The sequence below is a fragment of the Amphibalanus amphitrite genome, unplaced genomic scaffold (assembly GCF_019059575.1).
Source record: "Amphibalanus amphitrite isolate SeventyFive unplaced genomic scaffold, NRLGWU_Aamphi_draft 001669F_arrow, whole genome shotgun sequence".
Taxonomy (NCBI): Eukaryota; Metazoa; Arthropoda; class Thecostraca; order Balanomorpha; family Balanidae; genus Amphibalanus; species Amphibalanus amphitrite.
The window spans coordinates 69066-83228 of NW_024883162.1; the positions used below are offsets into that span (position 1 = coordinate 69066).

Consider the following 14163-nt stretch of genomic DNA (forward strand, 5'->3'; position numbering starts at 1 on the left):
TGGATGAGTATTTTCAAAATAAGTTTCTAACACCAATGATATACTGTTACGCTAAACGCCGTGCGATTTATTAATTAAATTACTTATACTTCCTGACAATTCCTCGATCCTTGTGGGGCTGCAAATACCGAGCTGCGAGTCTGGGAAAAAGAAGCCAGGTAGAAATAATTTTGATACAATTGATCGTTTGCGAAATCATTGTGCGCCAACGAGTTTTCTCAGTAATTCAGCTAGCAATTCTCGTGCTGTTTCCAAAAAGATGTTTACAGTGAGGGTCGAACTTAAGAAAAACGAACTATAGTATCTGCGATCGTTTTCGTCCGAGTAGTGTTGCCTGTTGATTGCATAATGCGTCTCATATATCGGGTGTGATTCGACATTCGCCTGGCGCGCGTGCGTTTTCTCGCCAAACACCTATCTACTTACGATTAGCTTTTCTGAGATTTTCGGCGGCTGTAGCTTCGATGTAACGATCTCTGCTCGTACGAGATCAGCCGGGGTGAGAGAGTGTATTTATTCGGTGTACCTTCGCCAATGGGTGACCCGCAGCGCGGGGTCTGTACGGTTTCGATCAAGTAGTGAGTAGGGGAGGGCGGGACTCTTCTTTGGAGTAAGGTGGCCGAGAGTTAAGTTGTGGTCGAGCTGTCTATGGGAGTGTATCGGTAATCTTCGATGGCGTGATTCCGCTCTCAGTCTCTATCTGTCGGTTTCGAGTGAATCTATCGACATTTGGATGAATGATTGGCTTGTGTCAGTTTGTGGTGGTGAGCGTATACCATATGTGACAATATGTGCATAGCAGACTAGGGCGTCGATCTTTAACTTGTCTAGCATATGTCTTCAATCTCTGCTATCAGGTTAGCTACTCTCCCCATAAATATTGTCTTCAGCCCCTCTGTCAGGTTTGCGTGAATGCTCTGATGCGTTCCCCTATTGCCCTATCTGACCGTACGTATTTAGTGCCGTGTACCGCTGTATCGTAATGTGTACGAGTGTATGGCAATGTGTATGTGGATGATGCTGTTGGTATGGCTGGTGTATGCTGTTGGTATGGATGTAATTGTATATGAATGTATGAGGCTGTATGGTGGTGCTAAGACAGTCGTGTGGTAAATGTGGCACAATGGCGAATTGTCTCCTCAGCTCCAATCCTGGTGATTGTGAAGACCAGGCAGTGTAAGGACCAGGACACGTTTTGTCTATGTCTGTCCCGTCCCGTCCTATTGTGGTATCGGTCCGTGATCTCGCTGATACGTCTATCAAATTTCAGTTAAATTCATCATTCCTTGGCACCGATATATTCATTCAAATCACTATTCAGACATATACCGCTATGATGCTCTTTATTTCACAAGCCCCAGTGACTATGGGTTCGTCTCTCTACTTTTCCTCGTTATCTTTTTGCTCTCCCGCGCCCTGTAGTGTGCTGATTGTACAGCGTTATTTAAGAGTATCCACCCGGAGTTTCTCGCAGTGGAGCCGGCACGATTATATACCCAATGTGTAGTGACTGCCTATTGAGACTGTTCCGTGTGTGGCAAGTCCAGAGTCTCTGTGTGTCCTCTGTTCGCTGATTCGTCCTTCCTTGCTGGCTGGTGCTGAAAGGGACGTATGGGGATACGATACCCGTGTAGGAAGGGACTCGGGCGGGCTGGAAGGGACTCCGTCCTATTGGAGTTTGCCCCTGTCGTACGTAGCATGCCGTTTCGTTCCTGGATGTTTTGTTCGCAATGTGTATTGGTGATTGTTGGATGGGTTAGAAGGGAAGAAGCGGGGAGGGGTTAGAATTTGACGCCACACGGCTATAGAAATCTGTGTAGAAACTGCAAATGTGCGATACGGCTGACCGTGGTTACAAGACAACCCATCGGCGATGAACTATATAAAACGCCAATAGAAAAAAAACTACCCCTCATACATGGGCAAAGTAAATGCACGTTTTAAACCTACCTGGATTTGGGGTAGTATGTATCTGGGGTAGTCCCGTTGCGTTTACGCACGACGAATCCCTCTGACTGTGGCGAATCCACTGCTCTCGTGACTCTTTGTCGAGGGCTCCGTCGATCTGTCTTGTCGTCGTCTGCGCCTCTACACTGTCAAACGATCCACGCGCGCCCAAAGTCCGCTATTGTAAATATTTATTTTCGTACATGTTAGTGTGCGACAAAGGTGTGTCAAAAGTGGCGCAGGACCCTCCGTGCGCCGAAATTGGACATCGCGCCACGGTTGTCACCTCTGCGCCGGCGAGCGAGGCGCCCGGACCTGTTAGATCGATTTGTGAATGTTTATCGGGAAAGAGGGGCTGTCGGAGGGGACGAGAGGAGGGGAGAGCGCGGGAGCGAGTGCAAGATGTGGCGAAGCTTTGTCGTGAATAAAACCACAAAACGGGTCTCGCATGTGTGGGAAATGTTATGTGGATGCGATGAATGGCAAATCTGGGTATCGGATAGATAACATCGCTGGTTTACAATCACATCCTTATCCTTCGCAGGGCCATGATCTAAGTCATTCACGATTCACGGAAATTCACGAAAGAGCGCTTCACGAGAGAATATCCACGGCTGAAAACCATGGTGGGCAAGCGTGGTGGGCAAAGGCGTCCGCGTCGTCCCGGTAGTCGGGATGTCCTAGGTTCGATTCCCGGTTCCGGCCGTCCGTCCTCTGACTGTGTTCCTAGCCGTTCAGACTGGACCTCAGCGGTGTAACTTTAACACACTGCTAGGGTCGAAGCGAGATATTCGACACATATAGCAGGCACGTCAGCGTCGCATTCGCACATCGCTTAAGACCAAGAAAACGCGCATTTAATGCTGAACACCTACTATCAGAATAGACGTTGAAATGCTGGACACGATGCCTCTGTGATGAATATTGAATCACACCAATATTTCAAACATTTCTAAAAATGTGCAGATCTCGGTTACCGTCCTTGCGTCAGTCAAATCACATCACGTCATACTTGCGACTGACGTCAATATTCCAGTAGCATCACACAGAGGCATAACACATCAGCCGATTAGAATCGAGGGCTGCCTTCCCTTAGCAGTCTAAAGCTTCAGTAAAAGGCAACATTGATGTACTTATACAGTTAATGTTGCAAACTTGACGTAATCGGATTACTTACAGACTACAATTAGACATTTCGCCGCACATCTCTCGTCCATCAATCAATGAGAGTCTCTGCTTAAATCGTTTCACTTTGTCTATGCTCGCACCTCGAATCCATAAAACCCACCAATCTCTGCTCCAAAAACTTCCTCTCGCTTCCATTATTCGTGACATGCGATTAACCACACACACAAACAACCCTTACCTAAAATACCTCCCTCACCGGCCACTGATGACGTCACGCCTGCAGATGACGTCACTCGGACCAGGACTGGTCGCCGGGTGCGGCGCGGTGCGTGCAGTGGTTACAGCGCTTTTCTCGCAGCAGAAAGCACGGGATGAGGCCGAGCGGAAACAGCACGACGGCCAGAAACACACCACAGGCGGTGAACCGGGTCCTCAGAGCGCCCACCTGTCGGAGAGATAGAGACAGATAGAGAGAGAGAGAGGGGGGCGGAGAGGAAGAGCGAGAGCGAGAGAGAGAGAGAGAGAGAGAGAGAGAGAGAGAGAGAGAGACAGAGAGAGACAGAGAGAGAGAGACAGAGAGAGACAGAGACAGAGACAGAGACAGAGACAGAGACAGAGACAGAGACAGAGACAGAGACAGAGACAGAGACAGAGACAGAGACAGAGACAGAGACAGAGACAGAGACAGAGACAGAGACAGAGACAGAGACAGAGACAGAGACAGAGACAGAGACAGAGACAGAGAGAGAGAGAGAGAGAGAGAGAGAGAGAGAGAGAGAGAGAGAGAGAGAGAGAGAGAGAGAGAGAGAGAGAGAGAGAGAGAGAGAGAGAGAGAGAGAGAGAGAGAGAGAGAGAGAGAGAGAGAGAGAGAGAGAGAGAGAGAGAACGAACAAAGGAAGAGCGTCACGAATCAATAACAGAAAGCTGACACCTAAACGTTCACTTTATCGATGGAGGTCCGTATACAAAGCTTTGTGTTACCCAGGGCAACCGAAAAACTTGTTATTGCCGAACTTCCTAGAATCAAGGCCCTATATACCCCTAGAAGTATTCAAGTAAATGACGTGTTTCATGTATGATGCTGCAATAAGTCCTGCGTACCTACATGAATTGATTCTGCAGTAGCAGAAAGCGCGACGAAATCCTCAGACAAGTGAATAACGGTTCGACGATTTCCTGTCAGTTATACTGTCCCGCACCACACGTGGGCATGGTAAAAACTAATAAGTATTTAGGAGGAATACCTTTAGGCACTGACTCCAGTGCTTTCCAGGGTATATTAATTTTGATGCCAGTTGTATAAACACCTGTCTAGAAAAGGAACATCTGGCTCATTCGCACGAACTAAATTATTGTACACAGTCAATTTCTAAGCATAGGCGGCGGAACGGGGAGGGCATCGGGGCACCGTGCCCCCTTTTGATTTTGACATTTTAACAGTAGCCCTATGGGCGTTGCATGGAAAGAATGGGACCAAAAATCGGCAGTGCCCCCCCCCTTTAATTGAAGGTGTTCCACCGCTACTGTCCATGCCAGACATTTACGGAGCATGCTGATAACACCGCCATAGTTTTGATTACACCTATGTCACTGAGGTATGTCTGCAATGACAATCACGAGCGACATTCAGTCATAGAAATGATGAGAAAAAATTTTAAAAGGAAAGCTTATGCAAAATGAAAATAGTTTTGTGAAAACGTAAATTAAACACCTTTAAAATTAAACGTTTACCTGAATCAGGTAGCTCATTACTTGCACAATACAGACTATGTAGGTACAGTGCAATCAAATTTCTGTAAAGTCTTGCTGAACCTATGTGAAGTGATGACTGCATATTTATCTGATAGATCGATATTTTAGTTTCACTCACTAGCCAAGACAATCATGCAAGCTCATGGCAGTGCTACAACGGCAAGGTAACATTGTTTCCAATTGCAAGGTAATGACCGAAGATAGATCTGTTCTTGATTTCCAAATGCGTTTAGCCGCGGTGAAATATCTGAATCGACAAGCGTTCATTGCAAGACTAAATGGATGAATAACTGAGAAACATTGAAAATGTGAGCATTTTTGTTCATTTTGCCCATTTTTGAGCGTTTGGGTGTTCTAGATAATGGTGTACATTTGTTGGCACAATGACTTTCACATCAGTAATTACTTCTTTTTAATCTCTATCTTGTTTTCTGCCGGGACATCGCAACAACAGTTTGAATCTACTTTCTCTTCTCACAAGAACATTAACGTCACGAAATCAGTTGGGACAAATGACCAGGAAATTGACTCCCTCCGTGATCAGGGCTACGTCGTTCAAGAGTTTGCCGACCGCTCTTCAGTGGTTCTGTTTGGAGATGTCGCTTATGATCCTCGGCAGCTCAACTCTCAGAAGCCGGCGGGCCGCTGGTCCACGTTTAGACGGTTCAACACGTGGCTAGAACTCGAAAAGCCACACAAGCCACATCTTCGCTATTACTTTGACACCGAGACTTCACCCGATAAGACTATGTTTATGGAAGCCGCCAACTCGTGGATGGACAAGACCTGTATCCAGTTCGAGAAGATGCCCGACGCGCCCTGCTCGGAAAATACAACGGTGGCATCCATATGCGTGGGAAAGTTCCCGGGCTGCTGGTCGTATCACGGGCGGATCAATCCTTACGGCGGCGAGTCGCAGAAGTTTACCATCGGGGAAGGATGCCAAGTGCACCGAATCACCCACGAGTTCGGCCACCTGATCGGCTTTCAGCACGTTCACGGGAGGCCGGATCGAGATCAGTTCATCACGGTCAACAACGAGTTCTACAGGCTGGTGCCCTCCAAGGAAAACAACGCCAAGCTGATTAACAAATGGGGGCAGCTAGGTCGCTGCTCTAAAGATCAAATGAACAACTGGCCGATCCCCTACGACTATCGCTCTATAATGCATTATGCGACGAATGAATATGGTGACGATGATTACCTACCAGTCATCGTAACAAAAGACGTCAGACACCAGTACATGCTCAACTACAAGTACTATGCAAACCAACTGGAAACACATTACGACTTTTACACTTTGAATAGGGGTTACAAATGCGAAGAAATGTGGGCAAAAGAATGCACCAAAAACGGCAAGAACATACCCAAGTGCCAGAATTTGGGATACATGGGCAAAAATTGTGAATGCATTTGTCCACCACAGTATGAAGGAGCTACGTGCGAGAAGAAGAATGGACCAATGTTTCCTGTCATGCCCAAAGCCAAAGTACTTAAGGAGGTAAGAGGTAACCAAGTGGTCGACTTGACCAGGGAGACCATGTCGACCGATAATCTGGACGGCATAAAGGATAAGTTTGAGTATTATCAGTTTGTGACCGTGGTGATTGACCACCCGGATAACACAACTCAGGCTCTCGTTACCGTTCTTCAAACCGTCTCAAAGTCCAAACTGCTGATGGGCCAATTCAAAACAAAAATTAACGGCGACTTTCCGGAGCAGGACTGTCAGCTTTTCTTCATGTGGGGGCAGTCGCACCTCGGTCAGATGCGCACGGAATGTTTCTCATCAGTGGCCAACAACGAGCCGGAGGGTCCCATGTTCATCAGCAAGACGAACCACATGGATATATCGGCCCAGAGCCGGTTCGGCGAGCTCTACACCAGTGCCCAGCTCTCCATAGAGGTTCTCAAGCTCAAACTGGCCGTGCAATTCGTGCCGTCGGTGGTCGAGACTCTAGTGGTGATCGCTCCCAACGTGACCACCACCACGCACCACCCCTTGTTCGCGCCGGACACACCACCGCCGCCCTCCGGTCCGCCCGCGCGGGTGATTATAGGGTTTATCATGTTGGGAGTCACCCCTATAGCGCTGATTGCTCTAGGGATTTATTATAGAGAAAAGGTGCGCGAACTGTTCGAGAAGGGCGTTGAGAAATTGAAGCCAGAAAATGGCGATAATAACTCAGATAGCGATTCGTCGGGAGATGACGACGACGATGATGAAACGAAAGAAAAGGAGAAGAAAGATGAAAAGAAAGAGGAGAAGAAAGATGACAAGAATGATGAGCAAACAGAAAGTGAGAAAAATGAGGAAACTGGCGAAGACGATAAAAAGGAAAAAGAAAAAAGTGGGTGGGCTCTGTGGTGACTTTACTCGAGGTCTACTTTTGTATACTGCGTGATCTGATCTGTAATGTTATTTATTTACTTTTTTTGTGTTGTCTTTTAAACATTAAGTCCCGGGGGCAATCCCAACCACCGTAGTCCGGGAGGAGGGGGGGGGGGTGGGAGGGGAGATGTTAACCCTATTAGTGGCAGGCTCCTGGCCCTATTAGTGGCAGGGGAGGGACTGTTTACGACCCCCCTTGATATCTCGAGATGAAATCGGCCGATTTTCAACCTTAAAACGGCATTCGACTCCACTCCACGCGATCTACAATTTGTCCCAAAAAAGTAATAGGGGGTAGTGGGAAGGGGGAGGGGTAAAAACTCCAAATTGCAGATGCTTTTTTAACTGCTCGCCACGGCCATGTTTTTGAACCGATTTGGACGCAACTACTGCCGATCGATGCAGATGAACCAGAGGTTGACATGTATCATCAAAACGAGCATTTTGATACATCATAGGCGGATACAGGTAACTTAATTTTGGAGTTATTCAAAATGCATAATAAATCGTTTTCTTTTTGTTGGTGCGTCACTGAAACGGGTAAGGAATGATCTTATCGTGCTACAAAAAAACATGATAAAATCTTAAGTTTATATTAATCATAATTAAGTTTTATTAATTAAGTTTATATTCATAGGCGGCGTCCGAGCACCGACGTTGGGAGGTGAAATCAACCTTCCTTTCTTTTTCCTGGAACCGCCTATGAATCACCTGTTGTTCACTTCCACTTGTGAACATGTCATATCTACAAATTCTGTTCATTTCAATCGCTATTGCATTTGCTACTCGACATACCGAACGGTATGATCCAAGAACCAAACATTCGCCGTGTGTAAATACTTCCCAATACTGGACAGTAAACACGCCCATGATGGTCGGAAATCTATTGCTTGCAAGTGTTGAGGGTCACATATGATAAATTTAGTCGTTCCACCACAGTCTGAAGAACTAGCAGCAAACTGCTCATCAAATGGTACGGTGTATATCAATATCAAGCCCCTTTTTTGCACGCCTGGACCCGCCTATTATGATAAAAATTGCAAAAGGAAGGTGCACAATCACTGTGTATATGCTATCATATGATACCTTTCAGTTGCTGTTCGCAAAACTGGTGGAAACAAATAGGACCTCTCGATTCCCGATGTCCCGCAGCCGCCTCTGTTCAATGTATCAACTTGAATTTTTAGGAAATACGCCCAGTTTAGTGTAAGAAAAAGTCACACAATATCAATATCCTAGCTCCGCAAAAAAAAAACTGAGGAGTGAGGGATGGATGAAACCCCTCCCCCCGCCACTATAATAGGGTTAAAACAGAAATCGTCAGATAATGTCTCAACAGTTCAAAAACATGTTAATTTTGACTCAGCCCTTTATATGCACGTCAGATGGGCCCCAATACCGTGATAAATTGACTTCTAGAGGTAAACAAGCACGTCCACCCGTCTTCTTCAAACTGGGCTATTCAAGATATATGTCTTTGATAGGGATCTCCGATGCAAATGCATTCACCCGCAGCCTTTGAACTACGCCCGCAGTAAACTGAATGATAAACATGACTAGAAAACCGATGGACTGCCTTCTAGACCAGCAAATCTGCCGCAAAACTCAGATGCAGGAACATACCTATTCACATATGAGAAGTGAAAATGGCCTCCATAAGCTCCATTGAAGCACAGACTTCAATAAATTACGCATGCTAATAAGGCATCTTGCGATCCAAATATACCCTTTTTGGAAAATCAACGAGACAAAGCAGTTTGTGTAACTGTTCATCAGCTGGCCTATCAGCTAGACCATGCCACAAATATCCGGTGGATTAGCCGAGTTTCCCTATACATAGACAAGGCAAAGCTGACTTGCCTGGTCTATGTCTCCCTTCGATTCAGCTGACTTACCACACAGACCATACAGTGAATACCCGACCATTTACCCCACTGACCTGAAAGACGGGGCAGATGCTATCCGACTATTTACCCCACTTACCCATGCCCGACGATGTACTCCACTTACCCGACAGGCAAAATAGCAAATTCCCGACGATTTACCCCACTTAACCATGCCCGACGATTTACCCCACTTACCCGACAGACAGGGCAGCGGACGTCCTTGGGTGGCAGTCGGTAGTAAGCCTCCTCGGGCTCCTCAGGACTACCCATGGTGCGCCGCGCCGGGGGACCCTGTATGGGAACAGAACGGGCTTAGGTTGACTACTTTTCGTGGGGCTAGGCACACTAAAGACATCGATGTTACTCTTCTCGGTGATCTTAAGTCGTTGGATTCTTCCAAAAATTACTTGAAAATTACAGTCAACACCTATATGTGATGGTTTGATTTTTTTTTTGCAATATGGCCGATTGTACTACTAAGCGATAAATAGGCGTTATATGAATAGGTATGCATTTTACAGTGTTTTGAGCGTTTTGCTCAATGCATTGCTGCTTGTAATTACCTCGAACAGTGTCACAGCACTCATGAAAACATGAATCCAAACGTTAAACAATGTTCTGGGCCATTTCTGCACCGTGACGAGTGCTGTGCCAAGAAGCACGCCACCGTCTAAGTTTGACATCAGCAAACGAAACACGGGTGACGCACATTATAGAGCCGGTAAAGTACATTTATGATGCAGAATCGACTGAGTCAATGTCAACATGGCTGCCGGACAGGGTGCGACAAGGTTATACAATGCAGTGTGCTTTGTTTTGTCGGATAAAATTCCACACTTAATTATTTTTAAATGGTGACACGTTTTACAAACGATAATGCACCGAAACATTTCTTCAGTTGATCCCGTGAGGAAGAAGCTTTGTTGTTTGTGCGACGTCAAAACTAGGCACATAAAGCAAGGTTTGAACATGTAAACAAAGAGCTACCTTTTCTAATCGATTTTCGCCAACTCATGAAACTTTCAACGTTCACTTAACGGTCGGATTTCTACCAAAGTAATCCACAAACTAATAACGTAGAATGTCGACTGCATTATCTGATGACCATGAAGCTAGCTAATCAGTTAGATGAGCTTCTTAGCGTGAAGGCACCACCCAATTTCATGAGACTCACGAACGATAAGACTAAGCTCGTCAACTCCGGTCGGTTCACTGTCCGCCACTCTACGAGAATAATTTGTCATGGAGGTGAAATTGAGGCGTGAATTAATCACAGGGCTATGAAATCACTGAAATGAAAAGTGACTTCCGTGTGCATTTGGCTCCTGCCCGCCAGTCAAGTTTTGACGGTACAGCGACACATCCAAGGAAAGGTAGCAGACAGATGAATACACAACAGAGACCTTACTTCTCATGTCACAATAAATGATGCGATTCCTTTCAGAGATATTCAATACAGTAAGACCATCTTCATTTGAAAAAAAACTCAAAGAAACAATATAAAAAAGAGCTAAGTGAAGCACAAAAGATCTTACCATAACAAAACGATACTGGCAGTCATTGAAAAACGTTTCTAACTGATACGACACTGCCGCCACATGTACCGTGGTTCATAAGACACCGACACCACACTCGGTACCATACGCATCATGCGTCACATGACTGGCAATGACTCACTTAAAATGGCTGAGACAGCACTGTCGTCTCTCTCTCTCTCTCTCTCTCTCTCTCTCTCTCTCTCTCTCTCTCTCTCTCTCTCTCTCTCTCTCTCTCTCTCTCTCTCTCTCTCTCTCTCTCTCTCTCTCTCTCTCTCTCTCTCTCTCTCTCTCTCGTCCCACATACCTTGGCGCCATTCTCGCCTCCCGTCCTGTCCGGTGGCGGTGGCACGTTCAGAGCTATACTCGGTATCACCGAGGCGGGCCGGGAGTCGGACATGCTGCCCACTTTGTTACCCGGCTTCGTGGTGATCATACGGCGAGGGTGGCGCTGCTGCCGCCCATCAGAGGAAGTCAAAGAGGTGGGCGACTTCAGAGGCTGTAGGCTGAAAGCAGGGGTAAGTTAAGTGTCAAGGTAAATTGAAAACGTTATAAATTAAGTATGTAATAATCAAGCATGTCAAACGTTAAACCAAAGGCATGTGGTCTTGGAAAAGTCATTTCCTAAGCTACCAGAGCGTATTTGGACTCAGATGATAAATTCATAGATAAAAAAGTTCATCATCATAAGCAGCAATCAAACTCATGAGCCCTTACCTGTCAAGAATAGGCGATGGACTGAATATTTATTCAAACTTTTCAAATTTCCAGGACAGATTCCAGTCGACTGTCACTTGATTCAGGTACCTACTGAGTCGCTGGTCTCTATTACTTCATCGTCGGCACCCCTTCGGACTTTTCGAGCGGTCTTCAGCGCTTCAAAGTTCACTTTCAAATGTTCCCGATCCGATTTGTTCCATAAGATTCGTCGAGTACATGTACTTCCATGTACATGTACATGTACATGTACGTGCTTCCAGCTTCTGGGTCTAGATTCTAAATTCACCGTCAGTCTGTCTTATTCAGTCTGTCTTATTCAGCAGTCCACCGCCGATAAAAAAGTTGCATCAAATCACGCGTAAAAAGATCTCCCCTCACTAATTCACAAACCAACACCCTCAGACAATCCAAAGCTTCAAAACTTCTGTCTTCTTCTTCTGTCAAACTTCTTCTGTCAAAACCTGCGTCCGATCGCTGGGCCGTCCGTCGGCTGGGGTCCCGCGCCGACTAAGGTCAACCTCCTGCGCCTCGGGCGCTACAACTGACCGTGTCAACTACCGGCGTCTGCAGGAGGGGGGGGGGGGTGTTTGGAGAGAGGGTGATGCGTCATTGATCGCCGCACAGGTCGAGGGGGGAGGGGAGGGGTGGATGCTTCACGAAAACTGGGGTGAGTTATGAGTGCTGGTAGGTTCGTTGGTTGATTGGTTGCAATTGTGATTTGTTGCGTTTACGCAAGTTTGGTGTCGAACTATGCATTATGGCGAGGAGTAGCGTGAAATGGATATCTATCTTAGAATGATGGCTAGTGAATGTCGCGTGGTGGTAAAAGAGGGAAGGTTTTCGCTTTTATTTTGTTGTTACGGTGGCAAAAGCAAGTTGTTCGTCGTCGTTACAGTAGTATCCAGCGTTGGCGGCCCTCACTGCTGTAAGTAACCGTTTAACGTAGCATCAGCCTAGCTCCATCGTAACTCAAAGCTAAAAAGGCGGTCCTCTGCTCCGCGAAAGTTTTAATAGATGATTTTTTTTAACACAACTTAAATCGTGATTGTTCAGCAGTCATCATTAAAACTAATACTTTTTGACGAAACATGTTTTTTCAAGGAAACAGAAGTGAACATTCATTTGCATTTACCCGCTTGTTGAAAGAAACGTATTTTCTCAAAATAAAGTGTATTGTTTCATTTTTACATTGGCTCTCTAGTCTCTGACTTGACATATTCCCTAGCTCATTTTGCAAGACAATCGACAAAGACATTAAAGAACGATACACGCTATAAACTACAGAAAATTTGGTTTAACATTTCGGTTGCTAATAGCTAAATCGAGACATTATCTTTCCCGTCAAGAAGTTAACTACTTCCATCCAGTTTCTAGTAATTCTGATTCCGCGTTTACGGCATGTAAGCTTCCATATTTTATGTCGCCGGCAGGCTTAACCTTAAACACTACCATTACGTAGCCTCTCTACTGTCATGGCAAGTCGCCGCAAGAGCCTCCGTGCCCCCACAACACATTCATCAAGCTAAAGAGCTAAGTTAAGTGACGGACGGTCGTGGTATGAACCGAGCTTTTAAAGACAATCAAACAATGCTCGTACATTGAGCCGACTCATTTCAACAGCAGATTATGCTAGTGAGGCCAGTTTGCTGCTATTTTAGACCGGGGAAGCGTTAGTTTTGGGTTACTTTCATGGAAAGATGGCAGCGATGTATAAACAACGGGGGGGGGGGGGGGCGGAGTAGCATGGGGTAGGAGTAAAGCGGCTTTTGCCAAAGGGCGTTTTACAGTGGCATCTTTGAACAGGAAAGCGCAAAACAAACATGCGTTCTGCACCTTAATCGTCAGTGTCCGGGGGATTTTCAATACATTTTAGACGCAGTCTAATGCAATTATTCAAGAATGTAGAAAAAGGTTACTACTCGCCCATCTTCAAATCGTGTAGAAGACAGGCGAATGTTTAGATGATTTCTGGTCGCTGGACTTCATACTCACAGGTCACACCACCCATCCAGCCAGCACCCAATTCTAACCCTGTTTGTGTCTGTATCTGACCATGTTTGTCAGTTTGTGACCAATCTCGGTCCGCGTGGTCGATCCTGTCCATCGAATAACAACGCACGTCGCCTCCCCACTCAGTTATTAATGAGCCGAGATTGTGTAACCAGGCGCACAGTGGCACGATCACAACATCAAATCATCACAGCAGCTGGTGATACTTTCCCTTCACACGAACACGACGCAATGTGGGTAAAACCGCTCAGGGATCAAATATTCAACGGTGGCGTTTTCGTAGATAGTGCGTTTGTGTGGCATGCACTGACGTAGGGTACTTAGAAATGTATAACGGCTCTCCAGGTGCTATTTACGTACATGACTGTGCAGCCCCGACCTCTGAGTGTTCTTTGTTGTAAGGAATATGACCCAGTTGTTTTATCGTTAACACCTCTTTGGTCCCAGTGTGCCCCGAGTGAAGCGACGGCCGGTCCCAAATCGACCGTACGCGTCGCGTGGGGGCCACGCCCGCAGTCAAATGGAGGTAAGACGCGAGCGTGGGGACACGCACTGTTCGGACAGATCTTTCTACTTCTGTCCTGCATAGGACATTGTCCAAAGGACATTGAAGTAGTGCGAAAAGTGATATCAGCACTTTTGAGGTACAGGGTTAAATATTTCACTAAAGTAAAACATCGTGTTCGGTGTGTTGATTTTTCCGGAAAACGACAAGGTAACAACTTCCCGTCAAAAAGGCGTCAAGCGACGGGCTATGTTGAATGATGCGTGCGCCGTGCAGTGCTATTAAAAA

The 14163-nt window shown here is 46.2% G+C and overlaps 2 protein-coding genes across 3 annotated transcripts in view; one reads left to right on the forward strand and one right to left on the reverse strand.

Annotated features, from left to right (window-relative positions):
- The window catches only part of LOC122374538 (transmembrane protein 184B-like), a 33522-nt gene extending 31133 nt beyond the window's left edge, over positions 1 to 2389 (forward strand). For both annotated transcript variants that reach the window (XM_043353345.1, XM_043353347.1), the window contains one exon: positions 300 to 2389. The gene's annotated coding sequence lies outside the window, so the exon portion shown is untranslated. The remainder of the gene's footprint in view (positions 1 to 299) is intronic.
- On the reverse strand, positions 2016 to 11878 carry LOC122374540. The gene is made up of 4 exons (XM_043353348.1): positions 11358 to 11878; positions 10948 to 11146; positions 9301 to 9396; positions 2016 to 3520 (listed from the first exon to the last, which is right to left on the reverse strand). The coding sequence occupies exons 2-4, from the start codon at positions 11074 to 11076 to the stop codon at positions 3365 to 3367; spliced, it is 381 nt and encodes a 126-aa protein (XP_043209283.1). The 5' UTR covers positions 11077 to 11146; positions 11358 to 11878; the 3' UTR covers positions 2016 to 3364.
- Positions 11879 to 14163: the final 2285 nt, after the last annotated feature.